The sequence below is a fragment of the Pristiophorus japonicus genome, chromosome 1, assembly GCF_044704955.1.
Source record: "Pristiophorus japonicus isolate sPriJap1 chromosome 1, sPriJap1.hap1, whole genome shotgun sequence".
Taxonomy (NCBI): domain Eukaryota; kingdom Metazoa; phylum Chordata; class Chondrichthyes; family Pristiophoridae; genus Pristiophorus; species Pristiophorus japonicus.
This window is the reverse complement of record NC_091977.1, coordinates 169,286,426-169,306,822: the sequence shown is the minus strand read 5'-3', so window position 1 is coordinate 169,306,822 and position 20,397 is coordinate 169,286,426. Positions and strand designations below refer to the sequence as shown.

Genomic DNA, 20,397 nt, shown 5'->3' with positions numbered 1-20,397 from the left:
CCCCCTTTCAGTGCTTCTTAAGAATATGTTCTTTTCGAACATTCGCCAGTTCTGACACAGGGCCATTGACCTGAAACGTTAACTTTGTTTTTCTCTCCACAGGTGCTGCCTGACCCGCTGAGATTTCCAGTATTTTCTGCTTTTATTTCAGATTCCAGCATCTGCAGTATTTTGCTTTTATAATTTGCTAGGAGTTATCGTTCTCATTGTCTCTTCCATTATAAAATAAAAGCAGCATAGTACACCGGCAGTGTGGGTACAGGAACAAGCTGAGAGGAAGTTTGGGAAGAGGAAGATGAGCTTTTATTGGTTGTGATCATTTGAAATTGTTTAAATAGTCTGATAAAATGGCACAACGAGGGAAAAAATATTTGTGATGGGGTGGGGGAATGGCAGTTCAGAAATCTAGCTGTATCAGCGACAAGGCTGAGTATAGGCCTCAGGACATTGCTTTTCCAGGTGAAAACAACAAATAAAAAATGGTTCTCTTGACAGTTCGCTTGGTGGTATCCTTTCCAGCATGACTGGTACAGAATATATCAAGGAACGAGAACAAACAAGTAAAATTTGTAGATGTGTGCATAAATTGGTGAAAAATATTTTGCAGCCACACGCAGAGCCATAGCAATATTAACCAGATCATAATGATGAACATATAAAAGAGTACTAGGCAAACTAATGGGACTAAAGGTGGATAAGTCCCCTGGACCTGATGGCCTGCATCCTAGGGTCTTAAAAGAAGTGGCTGCAGAGGTAGTGGATGCATTGGTTGTAATCTACCAAAATTCTGGAGCGGTCCCGGTGGATTGGAAAACCACAAATATTAATGTCCCTATTTAAGGAAGGAGGGAGACAAAAAGCAGGAAACTATAGACCAGTTAGCCTAGCATCGGTCATTGGGAAAATGCTGGAGTCCATTATTAAGGAAGTAGTAGCAAGACATTTAAAAAATCATAATACAGTCAAGCAGAGTCGGCATGGTTTTATGAAAGGGAAATCGTGTTTGACAAATTTGCTAGAGTTCTTTGAGGATATAACTAGTGGGGTGGATAAAGGGGAACCAGTAGATGTAGTGTATTTGATTTCCAGAAGGCAGTTGATAAGGTGCCACATAAAAGGTTACTACACAAGATAAGAGCTCATGGGGTTGGGGGTAATATATTAGCATGTATAGAGGATTGGCTAACTAACGGAAAACAGATTCAGGATAAATGGGTCATTTTCAGGCTGGCAAACTGTAACTGCCATAGGGATCAGTGCTGGGGCCTCAACTATTTACAATCTATATTAATGACTTGGATGAAGGGATCAAGTGTAATGTAGCCAAATTTTTTGATTGTACAAAGACAGGTGGTAAAGCAAGTTGTGAGGAGGATACAAATAATCTGCAACAGGATATAGATAGGCTAAGTGAGTGGGCAAAAATTTGGCAGATGGAGTATATGGGAAAATGTGAGGTTATCCACTTTGGTAGGAAAAATAAAAAAGCAAATTATTATTTAAATGGAGAGATTACAAAATACTGCGCTACAGAGGGATCTGGGGATCCTTGTACATGAAACATAAAAAGTTAATATGCAGGTACAGCAAGTAATTAGGAAGGCAAATGGAATGTTGGCCTTTGTTGCAAGGCGGGGGGTGGGGGGGTGAAGTATAAAAGCAGGGAAGTCCTGCTATAACTGTACAGGGCATTGGTGAGACCACACCTGGAATACTGCGTACAGTTTTGGTCTCCTTATTTAAAGGAGAGATATAGGGATATACTTGCATTGGAAGCAGTTCAGAGAAGGTTCACTATGTCGATTCCAGAGATTGTCGTATGAAGAAAGGTTGAGCAGGTTGGGTCTATACTCATTGGAGTTTAGAAGAAGAGGTGATCTTACTGAAAAGTATAAGATTATGAGGGGGCTTGACAGGGTAGTGGCAGAGAGTATGTTTCCCATCGTGGGAGAATCTAGAACTAGGGGACATAGTTTCAGAATAAGGGTCGCCCATTGAAGACAGAAATGAGGAGGAATTTCTTCCCTCAGAGGGTCGTGAATCTGTGGAATCCTCTACCCCAGAGAGCTTGGAGGCTGGGTTATTGAATATATTTAAGGTGGAGATATAGATTTTTGAACAATAAGGGAGTCAAGGGTTATGGGGAGTGTGCAGGGAAGTGGAGTTGAGGTAAAGATCAGATCAACCATGATCTTATTGAATGGCGGAGCAGGCTCGATGGGCCAAATGGCCTACTCCTGCTCCTATTTCTTATATTCTTATGAGTACATATGCCTCTTAAAGAGATAAAATGAGAAAAAATTTGAGACAGAGATATGGACAATGAGCGACTGCTTGAAAGGGAAAATGAAAAATTAGCATAGGAGACATACAGAAAGTGAAAAAAGTTCACTTTTATCCAGGAATATCGCTATGGGAGATCAATTAGTATATGCTCATTTTTTTATCCAAACAAAAGAATATTTCTTACCCTGCCTGCAAGAGATAATTGTTTCTTTGTACTTGTGCATCCGGAGTTGGATCTCTGCTAAATAAAGCCAAGCTATAGTTGTTGAACGTGCCTGCTTTAACCCTGCAATAGAAGTAACATTCCTCTCAGATCTCGTATGAGGCACACAGAAAAACAGGCAAAAGGAAAAAACAAGTTTCAGTTATCACATTTATCTGTTTCATGACTAGTGTATATATGTACCAGAATGAAAAGTAGATCATAGCAGCAACCAAACATAGTAAAATACTGAAAGTAGTTATACAGTGTCATCTTTTTTAAAGCAGATTGCCAAAGGATACATTTATAGACTCAACTGATGCATCCAAAGAGAAAATAAATCTAACTAAACAGCGAGTAGACATGGACTTGGCACTAAACTCTGGGGTGGTGAAAATTAATGGTCTATGTAGGTTTCTGTAGCTGCCTGCCAAATGGAGGATATCCCAGAGCTGTGGGATTCTGAATAGTACACAAGGCAAAATATCTTTTCTCCATCATTTCATTCTATTCTATGCTAATTTTTAAAATTTTGCTACTAAGAATTAACATTGCAAAATGTTTTGAAATTGTTATTTGTACTAAAGATCATTCAAATATCCAATCACACCACATCCCAAACTGCACATATGCATTTGAAATTCATTCCAATTTGTTATAAATACATTTTATGTATTTTCTATTTTATTTGAAGTGAATGTGTGCGCTCATTAAAAATGAACTATGTCAGTGCTAAAGAATGAAACACATTTCCATTTATATACAAGTCATCCAGGATGAACTCAGATCATCAGTACCAGCTCCCAACTCTTGCTGCAGACTAAACCTTCCGACTGTACTACTACAGACAGGGCAATTAAACCATGCAGTCAGAAGGAGGCTTAGAACATTGGTAGTTGCCACAGGTGATCCAGAATCCCTCTTGGGTAAATCAAGTAACTTGTGCACAGTATACTTGGAACATTCAATGCCAGATACCCACATCAGGCAGATAATGTGCAGGTCATCATACTCTGCCCTGACAGCTTGATTTAACCCCAACGTTTTTCATTTTCCACTTCACGCATGCATCACTCTCTTTAAATGAACCTGTTGTGTGCGTGCGTGCGTGCATTTCGGACAGTTTTGTGCTTAGAGCCAGAATCCATTAGAAACTGGGTTGGAACTGGTCAAACTAATTTCAGGTGGGACCCCTACAGCTGGTAGACCGCATAACTCCTGAATTTGGATTAATGTGAGCACAGGACCCAGAGTGAAAAGGAAGTATACAAAATGCAGTGGTCTAAAAGTCAACACAATCAACAGCTCAATTGTAAACAAAAAAATTGACATTAAAATATAAACTTTTGCTTAATTAGCAATTCCAGTTAAAATGCATGGGAAAGAGAGCGATCAGATACATTTTCAGAGGATTGTTGAACCACAGAAACATTATTCATGGTGTATTCTATTTTTCTGATAGATTTTTTCTTACCACACAAGCACAATTCCCCAAAAAGTGTAATCCCCCCAAAATAACTACCTTCAGTAAGGTTCTTTGCTGCTTCTTCATATTTTTTTTCTTGCATAGCTTTGATCCCAAGTCCAATAAGGCCTAGCCCATTTGTTGGATCCATTTTATTAAGTCTTGTATAACACTGCAAAGCCTCTTCATTAAAGCACTCTGTTTAAAATGAGAGGGCAGTACAGTAACAGAATCCTTCAGTAATGCACAGATTAATCACCACTGCATTCTTCAAATAAAGGCATCCTCTGTACACTGTAGAAGTTTGCCAGTAACGGTATCATGGCAAGCTCCTAAAGTGTGTGAAGGACACTAGGACTGAACAAATATTTGTTGCACAGGAGCATATTTAGAAAAAGCACCAACTACAAATAACATCTGCAAAAGTACGAACTGATCAAAGCATTACATCACTAAATGCACTGAAAATGTTGGACGCCATTAATTTAAAGCTTGTTGATCTAGAAGCTTTTCAGCACAATTTAACCTGGAATACTTGTCTTTAACCTATACCATGTATTTATTTTCAAGATAAAACCTATAAGACACAGTTCTGGATCAATAATTTACATTCCTACTCTTTTCAAAGTACATTGGCCGGAATTTGCAGTTGCAATGACGGCAAAACTGTCAGCGTTCGCGTCATTACAACTGTGAAACTGACAGCAACATCTTGTGTAAGCAAATGCACAATTAAACGCAGATATCCAGAAGTTGTTGTAAGTCATTCCCTGCTCTTCTACGCGCTCTCCACAGCCGGCAATCAATTGAATTCACTGAACTGACGAGAACTTGCCCTTTTACGCTGTAATATCATTGTTTAAAAACGCCCTAAAAAGTTAAGCCTTATTCAATGAGGTGTGACTGAGTTTTTAAACAGCGTATGGAGTCATAACAATTGCTGAACAACTGTCTGGCCCTGAAAATCTAATTTTCTATTTGTGTCATGTCAAATTTTTCCATGATGATAAATATTCCATGGTTTTAATTTATGATATTTCAGCTTCTACCTTGAATCACATGTGTATGTCCAAATCTTTATTTCGCTCCTTGTAAAATGATTAAAAAGTGCATTTTACTTCCTGGTTTGCTGTCTGTAAGAATTCTTCAATGTCATTGGCTGCTTAGCCAGCTTGATGACATTACTGTTGCTGAACATTGGAGATCCCCTAGACTTGGCGCCAGAACCAAATTAATATCAAGAAAGATGAAATCCACGCCACAGAGATCGTTAGATCTTTGTGGGTAGCTTTCTTAGAGGCCAACGGCGAGCACCGTCACTTCACTGCTGACCGTAAAATCCAGGCCTTTATCTTTTGAGAATCGGAGGAAATGTCGGGGCTGAAATCACCCGTGGGAGCCCTGAAAGTTCCGGGTTCAGGCATGCGAAGCTCATACACAGCGCATATTCCTTTTGACAGATCACACGCATGCGAAGGAAAAGGGCTTCCGTGGGTGGAGAGTTGGGCTATTTGCCCAGCTCCTGCCCAGCGAATGTCCTTCAAATTGTTACGCTGGTAAAAGCAGTTTATTTTCAATGTTTGTGAGGGTATTTCCATTCATACTTAGGGCAGCTCCATACATACAGAATTACCAAAAGAATGAATGGGGATTCTCCTACTCTGATAGGTTAGGCCAGCCCATGTGATCCCAGAGATCCGTACGATTCTGGGACACGTGGGCCCCTACACTGGGCTTCGCGTAGAGCCCCAGGACTGCAGGTCGCTGAATCTCCAGGACCACCAGGTACCTTCATGGAAATTATTGTGGTCGGAGGCATCCAACTGCAATTTCTGGGCCGCCATTTCTATCCTCAAGCTGAAAAGTCTGAGTGTTGGGGAATTGTGCTCCTTCCCACATTTTGCACTTAAGAGTCAAGATCATGCACTTAAATTAATCTAGCATTGCCTGAGGGAACACTCTTTCTGTTCTATCTCAACAATGCTTCTTAGCCCAACTGCAAGACAGTACCTCTTGCGGTATCAATATGAATTTTTTAATTTCTCGTGCTATCGTTCCTTATTGTCTATGTGAAATTGGCAATTTGTATCAAAATACGGATAATTTTATGCTGTGGAAAGACACCTTAACCACCACGCATTAACTACACAAAACATGCTATTATTTTGAAACCACAAAAATAACTACCTGTCTGGATAAAATGCATTCCAAGTACTTCTAGTGAAGATGATGAATTAGGATACTGGGCTATCAAAACTTCGCAAGCTAGTTTTAGCTTGTCTTCTTCATGTGGCAGCTGAAACAAAGACATTTAAAAAAGATATTAGTTCTATTTTCAAAAACCTGAGCCTCTGATGTTATACTACTTTAACAAAAATAAAATAAAAAAGCATTTCTTAAGTAATGTATTCAATTAAGTTGAGGAAGTTAGCATCTTAAAAAATTGGAAATTAATTATTTTTTGCATAGTAGCATAAAATAGCAAAGGCATGCTCACAAGTACAATACTATTTACATTTAACCTTTTCTGGGGAAGGGACCACTGCAAATATTGAAACATTTCCAGGGACGATCTGCAAATACAGACACATTCACAGAGACACTGTCTTAACTTCCAAGAGACAGCATCAACTTCCAAAGGAAATCATCACTGCTGAAAATATTTTCCATTACACAGCAAAATAAATGACACTGTTCTCATGATGCATCAGAAATCCTGAGATTTCCCGATCCAAGTTTGAAAGTCTGTGTCTAAGTATTATAATGTACAGCACAAACCATAATTACGACTGCCACTTTCTCTTTCAGTTGAAGATTTTAGTGATGAGCAAGCTTACTTTTGATAGAAATTTAATATAGTCAGTGGAAAACTTCTGATGGTTATCACTTGGAATCTTATCCAGGGATGAAAGGACATTTTCAAAAGCAGTTATCAACTACACATAAAAAGAGAGAGAGAGTTAGCAATGCACTTCGAACAAAAAGAAAAGCATTACATTTAAATAACATCTTTCACAACCTCAGGATGGCCCAAAGCGCTTCACAGCTAATGCAGTACTTTTGAATTGTAGTCACTGTCATAATGTAGGTAAATGCAGCAGCGTAATTTCATACTGCAAGGTCCCACAAACAGCAAGTAAATAAATGACTTAATCTGTTTCAGAGGTGTTAAATGAGGGATAAATGTTGGCCAGGACAGTGAGAACACTCCCCTGCTCTTCCTCAAAAAGTGCCATGGGATCTTTTACATCCATATGAAAAGGCAGACGGGGCTTCATTTAATGTCTCATCCTAAAGATGGCACCTCCAACAATGCAGTATTCCCTCAGTACTGCATTCATTGTTAGACTAGATTATCTGCTCAAATTCTAGAGTGGGGCTTGAACCCAAGAACAGCCTTCTAACTCTGAAGCAGGATTACTACCACTGAGCCGAGGCTGAAAAGGCACTTGCAACCCTCAAAATTTTTTAACAAGAACTAATTACCTTAATCTTTAATCTCTATTTAGGGTCTTCAATTATATAAATTACTTTTTCAAACTCTATGTTATAAGACCAGAATCAGATTTACTTTCACCCTCCTGAAGCAGGTCTTTCGCCCACATTCAAATCTTCTTTCTAAATTGCACAATTTATAGAGTTTGCTGGTTTGAAGTAAAAATGTATTACAGTAGCTAAATCGGATTGTTGTTGTCATTATAATAAGTCATAGAGGCTTTACCTCTGACTCATAACAATGACAAAAAAAAACCAGTTTCAGCTAGGGTTGCCAACTCTGTTTTAACATTATCTTGGCGATCCGATCACGTGACATCTGATCACATTTGCCCGCAGTTTGCAAATGTTAATCCCTTATTGCCCCACAGTTTTCATCCAACCTACAAAAGTACATGATGTATACAATTTGTAAAACTTGGATTGTAGTTTAATCTTTGTTTCCAATTTAAAAACTCAAATGTCAATTACATACGAGAGTAAATACTTGGAATCTAGCACGCAAGATAATAAAACTCACTCAAAATCAGATAAACGTCGCTGTCAGTTAATCAGGCTGTGGAATTTCAATGCTATAGTTAAGTGGCCATCAAAGTACTTTCAAAGAAGTTCAAAATGAATATTATTGCAGGCGAGTCCTGATTGGCTAGATTTCTGTTGGCAAGGCTCATTTGCCCATTTAAGCCATTGGCAGTACCTTGAAGAAATTCTTTACCTCCTTCCTTTTCCCAAGAGTAAATTTAAATGCTCCTCTACAATTTTCAAATTCTCTTTTTGAAATGTAACATTTTTATATGACATTATATTAAAGTATAGTCAGTGGAATTTTTTGATATGCAAGGTTTCAACTGACTACTTATTTCTGTCAACAGAGTGATTGTTGAATGAAGAAAAACAACTTCGAAGAAAAACACCAGCCGACACACAAAGAGCCCTTTCGATGGCTACACGCCAATTTCCTCTAAATATAATAGGGCGTATTCTAGCACGCAGTGCATGCTGGGTAGATACATCCATCTTTAAGTCCCAGAATTGCAGAACGGATCCACTCCCACTCCAACATCTCCATCCTCGGCCGCCTACACTGTTCCAATGAAGCTCAACGTAAGTGAGGAATAGCAACTCATCTTTTGTTTAGGCACTTTACAGCCTTCTGAACTCAACAGCGAGTTCAACAATTTCAGATAACCTCTGCCATTCACACCCTATCTAGACTAATCCTTTTCTAACTTCTGCCATTATCATTTCAATTTGGCTTTCCACCCTATCACAGACCTTTTCTTTTGTTCTTTCTTCCCCTTCCTCTTTCAGTGCTCCTTAAGAATCTGTTCTTTTCGAACATTCACTAGTTCTGACAAAGGGTCATCGACCTGAAACATTAACTCTGTTTCTTTTCACAAATGCTGCCTGACCCGCTGAGATTTCCAACATTTTCTGTTTTTATTTCAGGTTCCAGCATCCGCAGTATTTTGCTTTTCTATTAAGATTGGGGTTGGGGATAACGGCATTGGAGCAGGGAAACAATAAATAAAATTAATTATCACTAAGAGTTCTCTGATTCGCAGTTCAGGCCTGTCTCTGATCCATGAGAAGTGAAAGTGCAAATGGAATGCAATGTACTTGTCTCCCAGGTTTCCAATCCGGCAGACCAATCCTCCATTCCAGGAGGGTTTGCAACCCTAGTTTTAGCTATTGTACCAAATGGTTGGTGGTTTAATTCTATAAACAGTAACCACAAATTTCAATTCTGTACAGCAAAACAATTGAATTAAATTTGCTTTTAAAAGATAAACTTCTATATTTATCTCTTTGGAGGAAAACTAAAATCTATACAAAAGTTTGAATTTATTTCTTATAATCCGTCGTATATTATTCATTTGAACACTCATTAAATATAATTACTGATAACAAACATCTTATTAACGCGAGGTGTCTTTACCAGTTGTTGGGTCTCATTATCCTGATTCTCTACTTTGTCTGCAAGTAACTGGATCATCTTCCTCCATAATTGATGGAGTTCTTGTTTATTAGCCCCATCTTTTTGTTTTAGCTGTATCAGTCGACTCCATGTTTTGGCAACCTGCAAGAGAGATGTTACCAGGGATGAGGGGATTACAGTTAAGAGAGACTTGAGGAGTTTAAGGTCTAATTCACTAAGATTAAGAGGTGCTGATAATGTGAAAAAGTATGAAAGGTTATAATTTGATAACTGCACTAATCAGAAACATGGTAACAAAATTGCACAAATTTATGGTAATCTTAAAAAGTATTAAAATGTTGCCAATTCACCACCACAATGCAGTAATTCAATAGCACCTCCCTTCCCTGTGACCTTTCCAACAGAGAAGGACAAGAGCAGTAATGTTGTGGGAATACCATCACCGTCATGTACCCCTCCAAGCATCACATCATCCTGACTTTTATTGCAGTTCCTTCATGGTCATTGGGTCAATATCCTGGAATTCCCTATCTCATACCATCAAGGAAGAACCATCACCACAAAATTCAAGGAGAAGGCCTAACAGCAGGGAAATTAGAGATGGGCAAAAAATGTGGCCTTGCCAGTGCCCCAAACACCTGGAAAATAACAAATAACAAGAGCAATCGTGAGTGAAACACTATTTTCTGCAATAGGGAATTGAGAAGAAACTTCTTTACGCAGAGAGGTGAGAATATGGAACTTGCTACCACAGAGAGTGGTTGAAGCGAATAGTATAGATGAATTTAAGGGGATGCTCGACAAGCATATGAGGGAGAAGGGAATAGAGAGTTATTGCTGATAGATTTAGATGAGGAAACACGGGAGGAGATTCGAGTGGAGCATAAACGCTGGCATGGACTGTTGGGTCGAATGGTCTGCTTCTGTGCTGTATACCCTATGTAAGCATTTTATGCTGATCTTCCCAATGTACTACAATATACTAATGCTCCATAATAAAAGTAGAAAATACACTTAAAGCTGTTCCTATCCTTGGATATTTAAATATACTCACCTCTAGATATTTCTTTTCTTGATGATAGAGATCAACTAATTTTAGGCAGACTTCATGCCATTTTTGCTTATCAGAACTACAAAGCAAGAAAAAGATATTTGAAATTATATGGTTGTGCAAACAAATAATCTATGGAGCACCTGAAAATAAACACCACCAACATTTGAATCTGGTTGGAGGATGGAAAGAAGAGGACATTGGAATTATAATATGGACGAAGACGTTCAGCCCACAACACCAAATGCAGTTTTATTATTAATAATAGTAACTGATTTATATAGTGCCTTCAACGTAGTAAAACGTCCCAATGCGCTTTACAGCAGTGTTACAAGACAAAACAGATAAATGTGACACCGAGCCATAAAAGAAATTAAGGCAGATGACCAAAAGCTTTCTTAAAGAGGTAGGTTCCAAGGAGCGTCTTAAGGAGGGAAGCAAGGTAGAGAGGTAGAGAGGTGGAGAGGTTTAGGGAGTGAGTTCCAGAGCTTAGGGCCCGGCCATTGATGGTTGAGCAGTTACAATGAGGGATGTTCAAAAGGGCAGAATTTGAGAAGCGCAGACATCTTGTGGGGTTGTAAGGCTGAAAAAGATTACAGAGATAGGAAGGGGCAAGGCCATGGAATGATTTGTAAACAAGGATGAGAATTTTGAAATCGAGGTGTTCTTTAACTGGAAGCCAATGTAGGTCAGAAAGCACAGGGGTGATGGGTGATCTTGACAGTGCGGGGGTTAGTACACGGGCTGCTGAGTTTTGGATGACTTCAAGTTTACATAGTGTGGAAGGCCAGTCAAGAGTGAATTGGAGTAGTCAAGTCTAGAGGTAACAAAGGCATGGATGAGGTTTTCAGCAGCGGAAGAGCTGAGGCGGGGAGGAGGCACGTAATGCTACGGAGGTGGATAAAGGCGGTTTTAGTTATGCTGTGGATATGTGGATACTCATTTCAGGGTCAAATATGACACCTAGGTTGCGAACAGTCTTGGTCAACTTCAGATTGATGCCAGGGAGAGGGATGGAGTCAGGGGTTAGGGAATGCAGTTTGTGGCTAGAACCAAAGATAATGGCTTCGGTCTTCCCAATATTTAATTGGAGAAAATTTCTGCTCATCCAGTACTGGATGTCGGACATGCAATCTGACAATTTAGATACCAAACAGGGGTTGAGAGTAGTGGTGAGGTAGAGCTGGGTGTCGTCAGCTTACGTGGAAACTGACTCCGTGTTTTCAGATGATATCGCCAAGGGGCAGCATATAGATGAGAAATAAGAGGGGGCCAAGAACAGATCCTTGGGGGACACCAGAGGTAATGATGCGGAGTGGGAAGACAAGCCATTGCAGGAGATTTTTCTGGTTACGATTAGATAGATAAGAATGGAACCAAGTATTAAGATACTTCTGACTAATTTACAGTCCATAGTATAATTCAAAAATCCTCTTACTCCACTATCAAATTTAACCAAGTTCTTGCAATGAAACTTTTTCCAGGGAATTCCCCCTCATAACATGCTCCTAGGGCAGAATCATTTTCTCACCCACATGCTAGAGAAAACGGTAGGCTGTGTGAATGTTTCCCGCCTCCTCACAACTACATTGAAAACCTCACGCCATCATGAGCTACAGTAAGTATGCCTACCTTTCATGATTGTTTTCCAACCTTCTGTAGCACTTTGATAAATTGTTCACACATTAATCAATGTAAATTAGTCCATAACATGAGCCAGTTCACATGAGTAAATTCAGCTAGTTTACACTGTGGGACAGACTAGGTAACAAAAAGAATTGTGCATTTGTGAGATGTGTGTGATCTTCTACATACACAATTATTGTAAAGTCATCTTTGTAACTTATTATTCGGCCACAGACTTTCCCAGATTAATGAGGGAAGGTCGGGTGGGCAGAAGGTTCAGAATCAAAACATTGAATCTGATGCCACACACTGGGGTGGTAGCAATTGGTTTTCTCTATCACTTTACTTCTGGAGGCATAGGATGATACTATCTCGAAAGTGATTTCACTCCCGTGACCATGTTGCTACTACATCATTTGTCTTAGAGTTTCTTCTGATTATTCGCTTGTTGGCGAGAGTAAACAGATTACAGCGCTTGTGGAAGACAAAATTGAAATGCAATACTCCATTTATATTTCAAAATCATTCAGGTGCTGTTCACAAAGTCATGCTTGTGACTTTCCCATTCTGGACAAACTATCCCCAAGTTGAGAGAAGGTCTATACAGGCGAGAAATGCCTGAAATTTCAACCTACTTGTGCAATCCAGGTGTTCAGGCTACCTGTACAAGGCACCATTATAATTTTCACATTGCAGGCATGTACAGACCTTTCTGTCTTGGGGAAAGGTCCAGAGTCGGAATGGTAGTTGAAATTTGATTTGAGAGCAACCACACATGCATATAGTAGGTGTTCCTCCCAGTCTGTGAATTCATCCCAGCGTAAACAGGAGAATCTGAAACACTTGCAATTGAATCATATCGCTTGCTTTGGAAATGGTTCCACGAAATAAATAGGGCAAGTGTTAATAAATCAGGAGCAACAGGCCAATAATCAGATTTGCCACCTTATTCCATGGAAAAAATTGAACTGGAGAGTGGCTTCAGAATAGTAAATTAAAATATATCATTTAAATAAAAGATAAAGTCAACCAAGTAATACCTAAGATTGATCATGCTGCATCAATTTCTAATGAATAAGCTTATGATTGTGGTTTTACTGTTACATATCTAACTTTTAAATATACATTGCACACTTCAATTTATTTGTGTCTGAAAACTTTTTTTTAATAAAGTTGAGATTAAAGCAAAAAAAGCAGTATGCAAAATAAAGACGATGTTGATGCAAATATGATCTGTGCACTAGATCCACAAGAAAAAAAAACACTTATTTGATTCAACCGTTAGACAACATTTCTATGTTCATACATAGGCTTTGTGCTCCTAAAAAAGGGACAAAGGAGCAGGCACAGGCAAAGAGCAACAGTTCTTCAGCAAACCTAGACAACTATACTTATCTCTACTGCAAACACAAGTCCAATAAATTCAGCCAGGTTACCTTTCATACAGTTCCATTAGCTTTTGGTAAATTCCCAACAGCTCATGCTTGTTATCAGATGTATCATTCTTCTCACACAGATTTAGCAACCCCTGAAAAGAAATCAAAACTGTATTAACTTCTAATTCCTCCTCACACTGCATATGCAAATAAAAATTATTAGAATTTATAGAAGAAAGTTTACTCGCATTTTTACTCCTTTAAAACAACGCGTGCTTTTTTGTTTGGGGGGGGCGGGGCGCGGGTGGGAGGGAGGGAGGGATGGGGGGCTGGAGTACTTCCCAGACACTATCAGGGTGAAACACCTGTTTGTCACCTTAGTGTCCTATTCAACCTTGAGCTGAACTTCTGACCCTATATCTTCTCCATCACTGAGAAGACCTACTTCCATTGCCGTATCACCAGCCAACACACCTACCACATGCCACTGAAACCTTTATCCATACTTTTATAATTTCCAGACTTGACTATCCCAATGTTCTTTTGGCGGACCTTCCATTCTGTGTAAATTTCAGCTCATCCAAACTCTGCTGCCTGTATCCTATCCTGCACCAAGTCCCACTCAACTTTAAATGATCATCCTTGTGTTTAAATCCTCCTTGACTTACAAAAATCTTTGGAAAATATTTTGAGGGATTAAATAAAAGACTGCTAAGAGACTGCACTTTATGAAGAGCTGAGATACAAGATTGGATGGTACTACCTGAATGACATATGGAGCAACAATTAGCTGAAGTCATTCACAAATCCCAAGATCATAATGCATCTCAGGATAACACAGAATCACACTGGAAAGAGGCAGGTAGGAGACAAAATGTGTGTGTGTGTATACATATTCAAAAAAATATACATATTTTATCTATATATAAATAAAAATATCTACATTGTATATATATATGCTGTATGGATAGCTGAAAAAGATTATACAGAAACAATTGTGCTAAATTGTAACTATAAAAGGTAATACAAGGCACAAAACCGTAAGAAAGGATATGGTTAACCTTTAATAAACAGTCAGAGACTTGTGTTCTATATAAATAAAATATATCATACTATGAGATCATTTCAATTGAACTTTATGATGTCACAATGCAAGAAATGAAAACCACTATGCATGTCATTTGTGTTGATATATGTTAAATGGAAGACCATTTAAACTCAGCACTCAGATGATAGGCCTGGCGGTATACTTTCTGCACAGTATTGTAATCCAGTACGTATGCCATAGATTGCAATTTTCATTTTCTTTGGTTTTATAGAATTAACTTATATCTCTTAAAAAAAAAAATCCTGCATCTGAATTTCTGTTAGATTGATCTTCATAGTCCCTCTGCTCTATAAATGAAAATATTCAATTTTTATGTTTTAATTGAACGCATTTGCCAAAAAGACATTTTTGAATTATAACTCTTCAATATTACTCAGTCAAAAGGACTGGTCCAATGTGAAGCACTCATGTTCAATTAAAAGAACTGATAGCATAATACTCTCAGATCATGTCAATGCGTTCTGCAATTAGCAATGACAATCAACGATCTATTTTAATTTTCTTTTAGGAAAAGTGCTTTGGCTCTGATTGGGACTGGCTAGAACATAATGTACGTTGAGTATACAGGTATCAGCACACTAACCTGTTGAGATGCACATACCACCTTAAAATTAGCATTTTCCTTGTAGCTGTTAAACTTAAAGCTCAGTTCCACGCCCTGTGATTGGAGGCGGAAGACTGGGAAAATGGACAAATTTGCATTAACCTCTGCTATGAAAAAGTTTCACATTTCTCCATCGGGATTTCGATATCAATGGATGCAAGCCGATGTGAAAACATTGGGACGCTTATAGAAACATAGAAACATAGAAAATAGGTGCAGGAGTAGGCCATTCGGCCCTTCTAGCCTGCACCGCCATTCAATGAGTTCATGGCTGAACATTCAACTTCAGTACCCCATTCCTGCTTTCTCGCCATACCCCTTGGTCCCCCTAGTAGTAAGGACTTCATCTAACTCCTTTTTGAATATATTTAGTGAATTGGCCTCAACAACTTTCTGTGGTAGAGAATTCCACAGGTTCACCACTCTCTGGGTGAAGAAGTTCCTCCGCATCTCGGTCCTAAATGGCTTACCCCTTATCCTTAGACTGTGACCTCTGGTTCTGGACTTCCCCAACATTGGGAACATTCTTCCTGCATCTAACCTGTCTAACCCCGTCAGAATTTTAAATGTTTCTATGAGGTCCCCTCTCATTCTTCTGTACTCCAGTGAATACAAGCCCAGTTGATCCAGTCTTTCTTGATAGGTCAGTCCCGCCATCCCGGGAATCAGTCTGGTGAACCTTCGCTGCACTCCCTCAATAGCAAGAATGTCCTTCCTCAGGTTAGGAGGCCAAAACTGTACACAATACTCCAGGTGTGGCCTCACCAATGCCCTGTACAACTGTAGCAACACCTCCCTGCCCCTGTACTCAAATCCCCTTGCTATGAAGGCCAACATGCCATTTGCTTTCTTAACCGCCTGCTGCACCTGCATGCCAACCTTCAATGACTGATGTACTACGAACGATACAGGACATTACAGCCGAGCCCCATTCTGCCCTCACCCAAGATCTACATCCACGCACTTCCAGTAAGGTTCACTGTACGTATAGCTATTCGGATCAGGAACCCAAGCTGATTTTCCCTTCACTAACCTAGGGCTCTGCAGCAATTTTCACACCCCGGCTGCTGCCCTCCCGTAACATTATTTAACTTCCTTTCCTTTCTTCTTCCAAAAATCTGACATCTCTTACACAATCCAAGTACCCCAACAGGTAATTTGTAAAGTAGATATTAAGCAGATTCAATTCCTCAATGCAATAAATATCTATTTTTTTAAACTACAAGTTGATCGGAACAAAATCCCTCTCTTCCTCAAGAGTTCCTTATCTTGCCCTGTTATCCAACATATTCCGTATGACTTTCTGTACTTTGCCTTCCTCTCTTTTTGCACCTCTCTAAACACCTCTCATCGTGTATCTCTCTATTTGCCTCCAATTCTTGTCCTGAGTTTGTGGGTATTTTCTGTATATCTCCCAACCTATATGTAGGCTGCAACACCAATTTGTTTACTGAGAATTGGCTGGAGCGATTTTGAAGATACAACAGGTAGTTTTGATGATGTTATTTCAAGAATTATTTATTTTATTAAATGTTTAGGTTATAGTTCCTTTTATGTGTAATGGGGAACAAACATAAAAAAATTTATAGGGCATTGAATTTGTCCCTCCTGCAGGATTGATTCGTTTTCTGGTTGTTCACTGGTTGCCTTCTAGTGAAAGGAAAATTGCGAATACATATTTTTAATTGAAAGATAGTGAAATTAATGTTTCTTTTACACAAAGTGGCATTGATTGCTTGCTTTTAAAGAACGAGACATTTTAGTGACTGACAAAAATGTATTTTTGATATTCAATTTTTAACATGCTTTTTGTATTGTTAGCATCAGCGTGTAAAGGCTAAAACAGTCTGAAATTTTCAAAGGAGAATACATCAATTCAGTTCTAGATGAGTTGACTGCAGTATCCTTCATAAATGCTAATTGTTAAGGCCAGGACAATAGAAAGTTCAATTGGATAAAACTAAAGCAATCAATGACAAGCATCTTAGGTCACTGTCAGAGATTGCCTTCATTAAATATTGATGACTTGCTATTTGTTTTAGTTAAACTATGATCTGGTACCTTTCTTTCAGGATGTTCATATGTCCTGTAGTCACAAATCAAAGCATAATTGCCCAGTTTGTGTACTGACTGACAGCTGATAATAGGATTTTTGAGAAAACAGAAGGATCTTTGATTGGCTGAAGTCCTCTGATTGACAGTTCAGTGGTCAGAGCCCTCCTGTCACAGAATCATAGTGGGAATCAGTTTTTAATCTGTGTGTGTAGCTTGCAGTCATGAGCAGCAAGGCTATTTTATCGTGAGTACACCCTCAAATCTACCACCAAGTCCATGGACTACAGGGTTGTAGTAATACCCACCCTCCTGTATGGCTCAGAGACATGGACCATGTACAGTGGACACTTCAAGTCGCTGGAGAAATACCAACGATGTCTCCACAGGATCCTGCAAATCCCCTGGGAGGACAGACGCATCAACATCAGCGTCCTCGACCAGGCCAACATCCCCAGCATTGAAGCACTGACCACACTTGATCAGCTCCGCTTTGCAGGCTACATTGTCCGCATGCCAGACATGAGATTCTCAAAGCAAGCGCTCTACTTGGAACTCCTTCACGGAAAATGAGCCAAAGGTGGGCAGAGGAAATGTTAAAAGGACACCCTCAAAGCCTCCCTGATAAAGTGCAACATCCCCACCGACACCTGGGAGTCCCTGGCCAAAGACCACCCTAGGTGGAGGAAGTGCATACGGGAGGGCGCTGAGCACCTCAAGTCTCATCGCCGAGAGCATGCAGAAATCAAGCGCAGGCAGCGAAAGGAGCGTGCGGCAAACCAGTCCCACCCTCCCTTACCCTAAACGACTATCTGTCCCACCTGTGACAGGGACTGCGGCTCTCGTATTGGACTGTTCAGCGACCTAAGGACTCATGTTAAGAGTGGAAGCAAGTGTTCCTCAATTCCGAGGGACTGCCTATGATGATGAGGGAGGTAACCTAGAGAAGATTTATCGTAAGTGAGGTTTGTGTTAAGCGAGAAAGTGTGTGGTGTCCACGCTGTTTTACATATGGAGTGCAGAAAATTATATCAGAGAATCATAATAGAATGGTTACTGCACAAAAGACCATTCGGCCCATCGAGCCCATGCCGGTTCACTATGTTAAACTGTGTACTGTTCATTCATGTATCTTATGTAAATAAAACCAATTCCTGGCTCAAAGCCCGTGCCCGTGTTTATCCAGTCCACCATTCTAAATGTAGGGTATTCATGTGGTGCCAGTACAAAGTAAGGGTGTATGTTACAACTCCAGGCTCTCACTATAGACTACTGAGACATTGGACAGGAAAAAAGTGCACTCCAGATGTAGGAGACGAGAGGTCCAATTATATAAGCAACTGTTGATGCTGAACCCAAGAAAACAGCTAGTGCAATAATCCAAAAACATATTTCAGGCAATCATGAATCACTGTTAAAGGATCCACACAGCCAAAAAATAGAGGGGAAATACTGATCAGAACTATGGGCAGGAGTTTCCGCTAGGTTGTGCTGATACTTGCAGTGCAATTCACCCAAAATTGGCCAAACCAGCGCAAAAGATCGAGAAATTTAAAGCGTAAATTATGTCCAGCCCAAATCGCGTTTCTGCGATCTTTTGCACTAGTTTAAAAAAAAAACATTGCGCTAGAAGCCGGCCCCGCGCACAAAACTGACCACACCCCAAGATCAAATGAATCACCATTGTGAGTTTCCGATAATTGTGCCCATTTGCAGGCCTTAAAATTACGCTGTTTTATTTTAGGCGCAAGAACGCCAATAGGAACATTTTGAATTTAAGAAACTGACCAATGTAACGAGCAAATGGTTCTGTATAGTTTTTCAAGTCATTTTTAGTTATTTAAAATCAGGTTACTCACAGGTGGTGGACTAGACACTGTATAAAAATGCTTATTTTTGTGATAAACCCATTTTCAGCTGTACTTAAAGCAGAAACGCCAGGCCTGTATTTCTAGTTAACATTTCCAGTTACATTGCTCCATAGCAGTCTGAGAGTAAAACATCTACACCAGGCCCAACCGGTGAAGCTTTCTATTCACCAGTACCCAGCACTAATTTTAAAACCAGCAATAAAAGATAGACTTGCATTTATATAGTGCCTTTCACGACCTCAGGATATCCCAAAGTGCTTTACAGCCAATGAGGTGCTTTTGAAAGGTTGTCACTGTTGTAATGTAGACAACGCGATAGTACTATTGTCTATTTATAATGCCATAGGACAAATTGGCAATTCCCAATCTGATGCTACAGGCTACCTTTAATTACTAAGGAGCAATTGGTAGAATGGGTGCCGACTAGGATGAGCACCAAAGATGTGCAGGGATGAAGGACAGTATATAGAAAGGTCTTGTGGTCACAGCTACCCTCACTCAACCACACCTACCTGCTCCCAGTCCCACTTTCTACCCAGTTCGTCTCTCTTAGAATGATAAAAATTTAAAGCACAGAAGGAGGCCATTCGGCAACGAGCTATCCAGTTTAATCCCACTTTCCAGCTCTTGGTCCGTAACCTTGTAGGTTACAGCACTTAAAGTGCACATCCAAGTACATTTTAAATGCTTTGAGGGTTTCTGCCTCGATCACTCTTTCAGGCAGTGCGTTCCAGACCTTCACCACCCTCTGGGTGAAAATATTCTCTCCTCAAATCCCTCTAAACCTCCTACCAATTACTTTAAATCTATGCCCCCTGGTTATTGACTCTATCTAGGCCCCTCCTATCGACTCTATCTAGGCCCCACATAATTTTATACACTTCAATAACCTCTCCACTCAGCCTCCACAGTTCCAAAGAAAACAACCTCAGCCTATCCAATCTTTCCTCATAGCTAAAATTCTTCAGTCTAGGCAACATCCTCGTAAATCTCCTCTGTACCCTCCCTCGTGCCATCACATATTTCTTGTATTGTGGTGACCAGAACTGCACGCAGTTCTCTAACTGTGGCCTAACTAGTGTTTGATACAGTTCAAGCATACTGCTCTATTATTCTATGCCTCGGCTAATAAAGGCAAGTATCCCAAATGCATTCTTAACTATCTTATCTACCTGTCCTGCTACCTTCAGGGATCTGTGGACATGCACTCCAAGGTCTCTCTGTTGCTCTACACTTCAGTGTCCTACCATTTAATGTGTATTCCCTTGCGTTGTTAGCCCTCCCCAAATGCATTACCTCACACTTCTCCAGATTGAATTCCA

General features: G+C 39.8%; 1 protein-coding gene across 1 annotated transcript in view; it reads right to left on the bottom strand.

Annotated features, from left to right (window-relative positions):
• skic3 (SKI3 subunit of superkiller complex) overlaps positions 1-20,397 on the bottom strand; it is a 148,878-nt gene that overhangs the window by 98,400 nt on the left and 30,081 nt on the right. The window contains exons 4-10 of the mRNA XM_070884850.1: positions 13,501-13,592; positions 10,442-10,517; positions 9,388-9,528; positions 6,791-6,889; positions 6,141-6,249; positions 4,011-4,151; positions 2,471-2,572 (exon numbers count right to left, since the gene is read on the bottom strand). Of these exons, the coding sequence (XP_070740951.1) occupies positions 2,471-2,572; positions 4,011-4,151; positions 6,141-6,249; positions 6,791-6,889; positions 9,388-9,528; positions 10,442-10,517; positions 13,501-13,592 (760 nt within the window). The remainder of the gene's footprint in view (positions 1-2,470; positions 2,573-4,010; positions 4,152-6,140; positions 6,250-6,790; positions 6,890-9,387; positions 9,529-10,441; positions 10,518-13,500; positions 13,593-20,397) is intronic.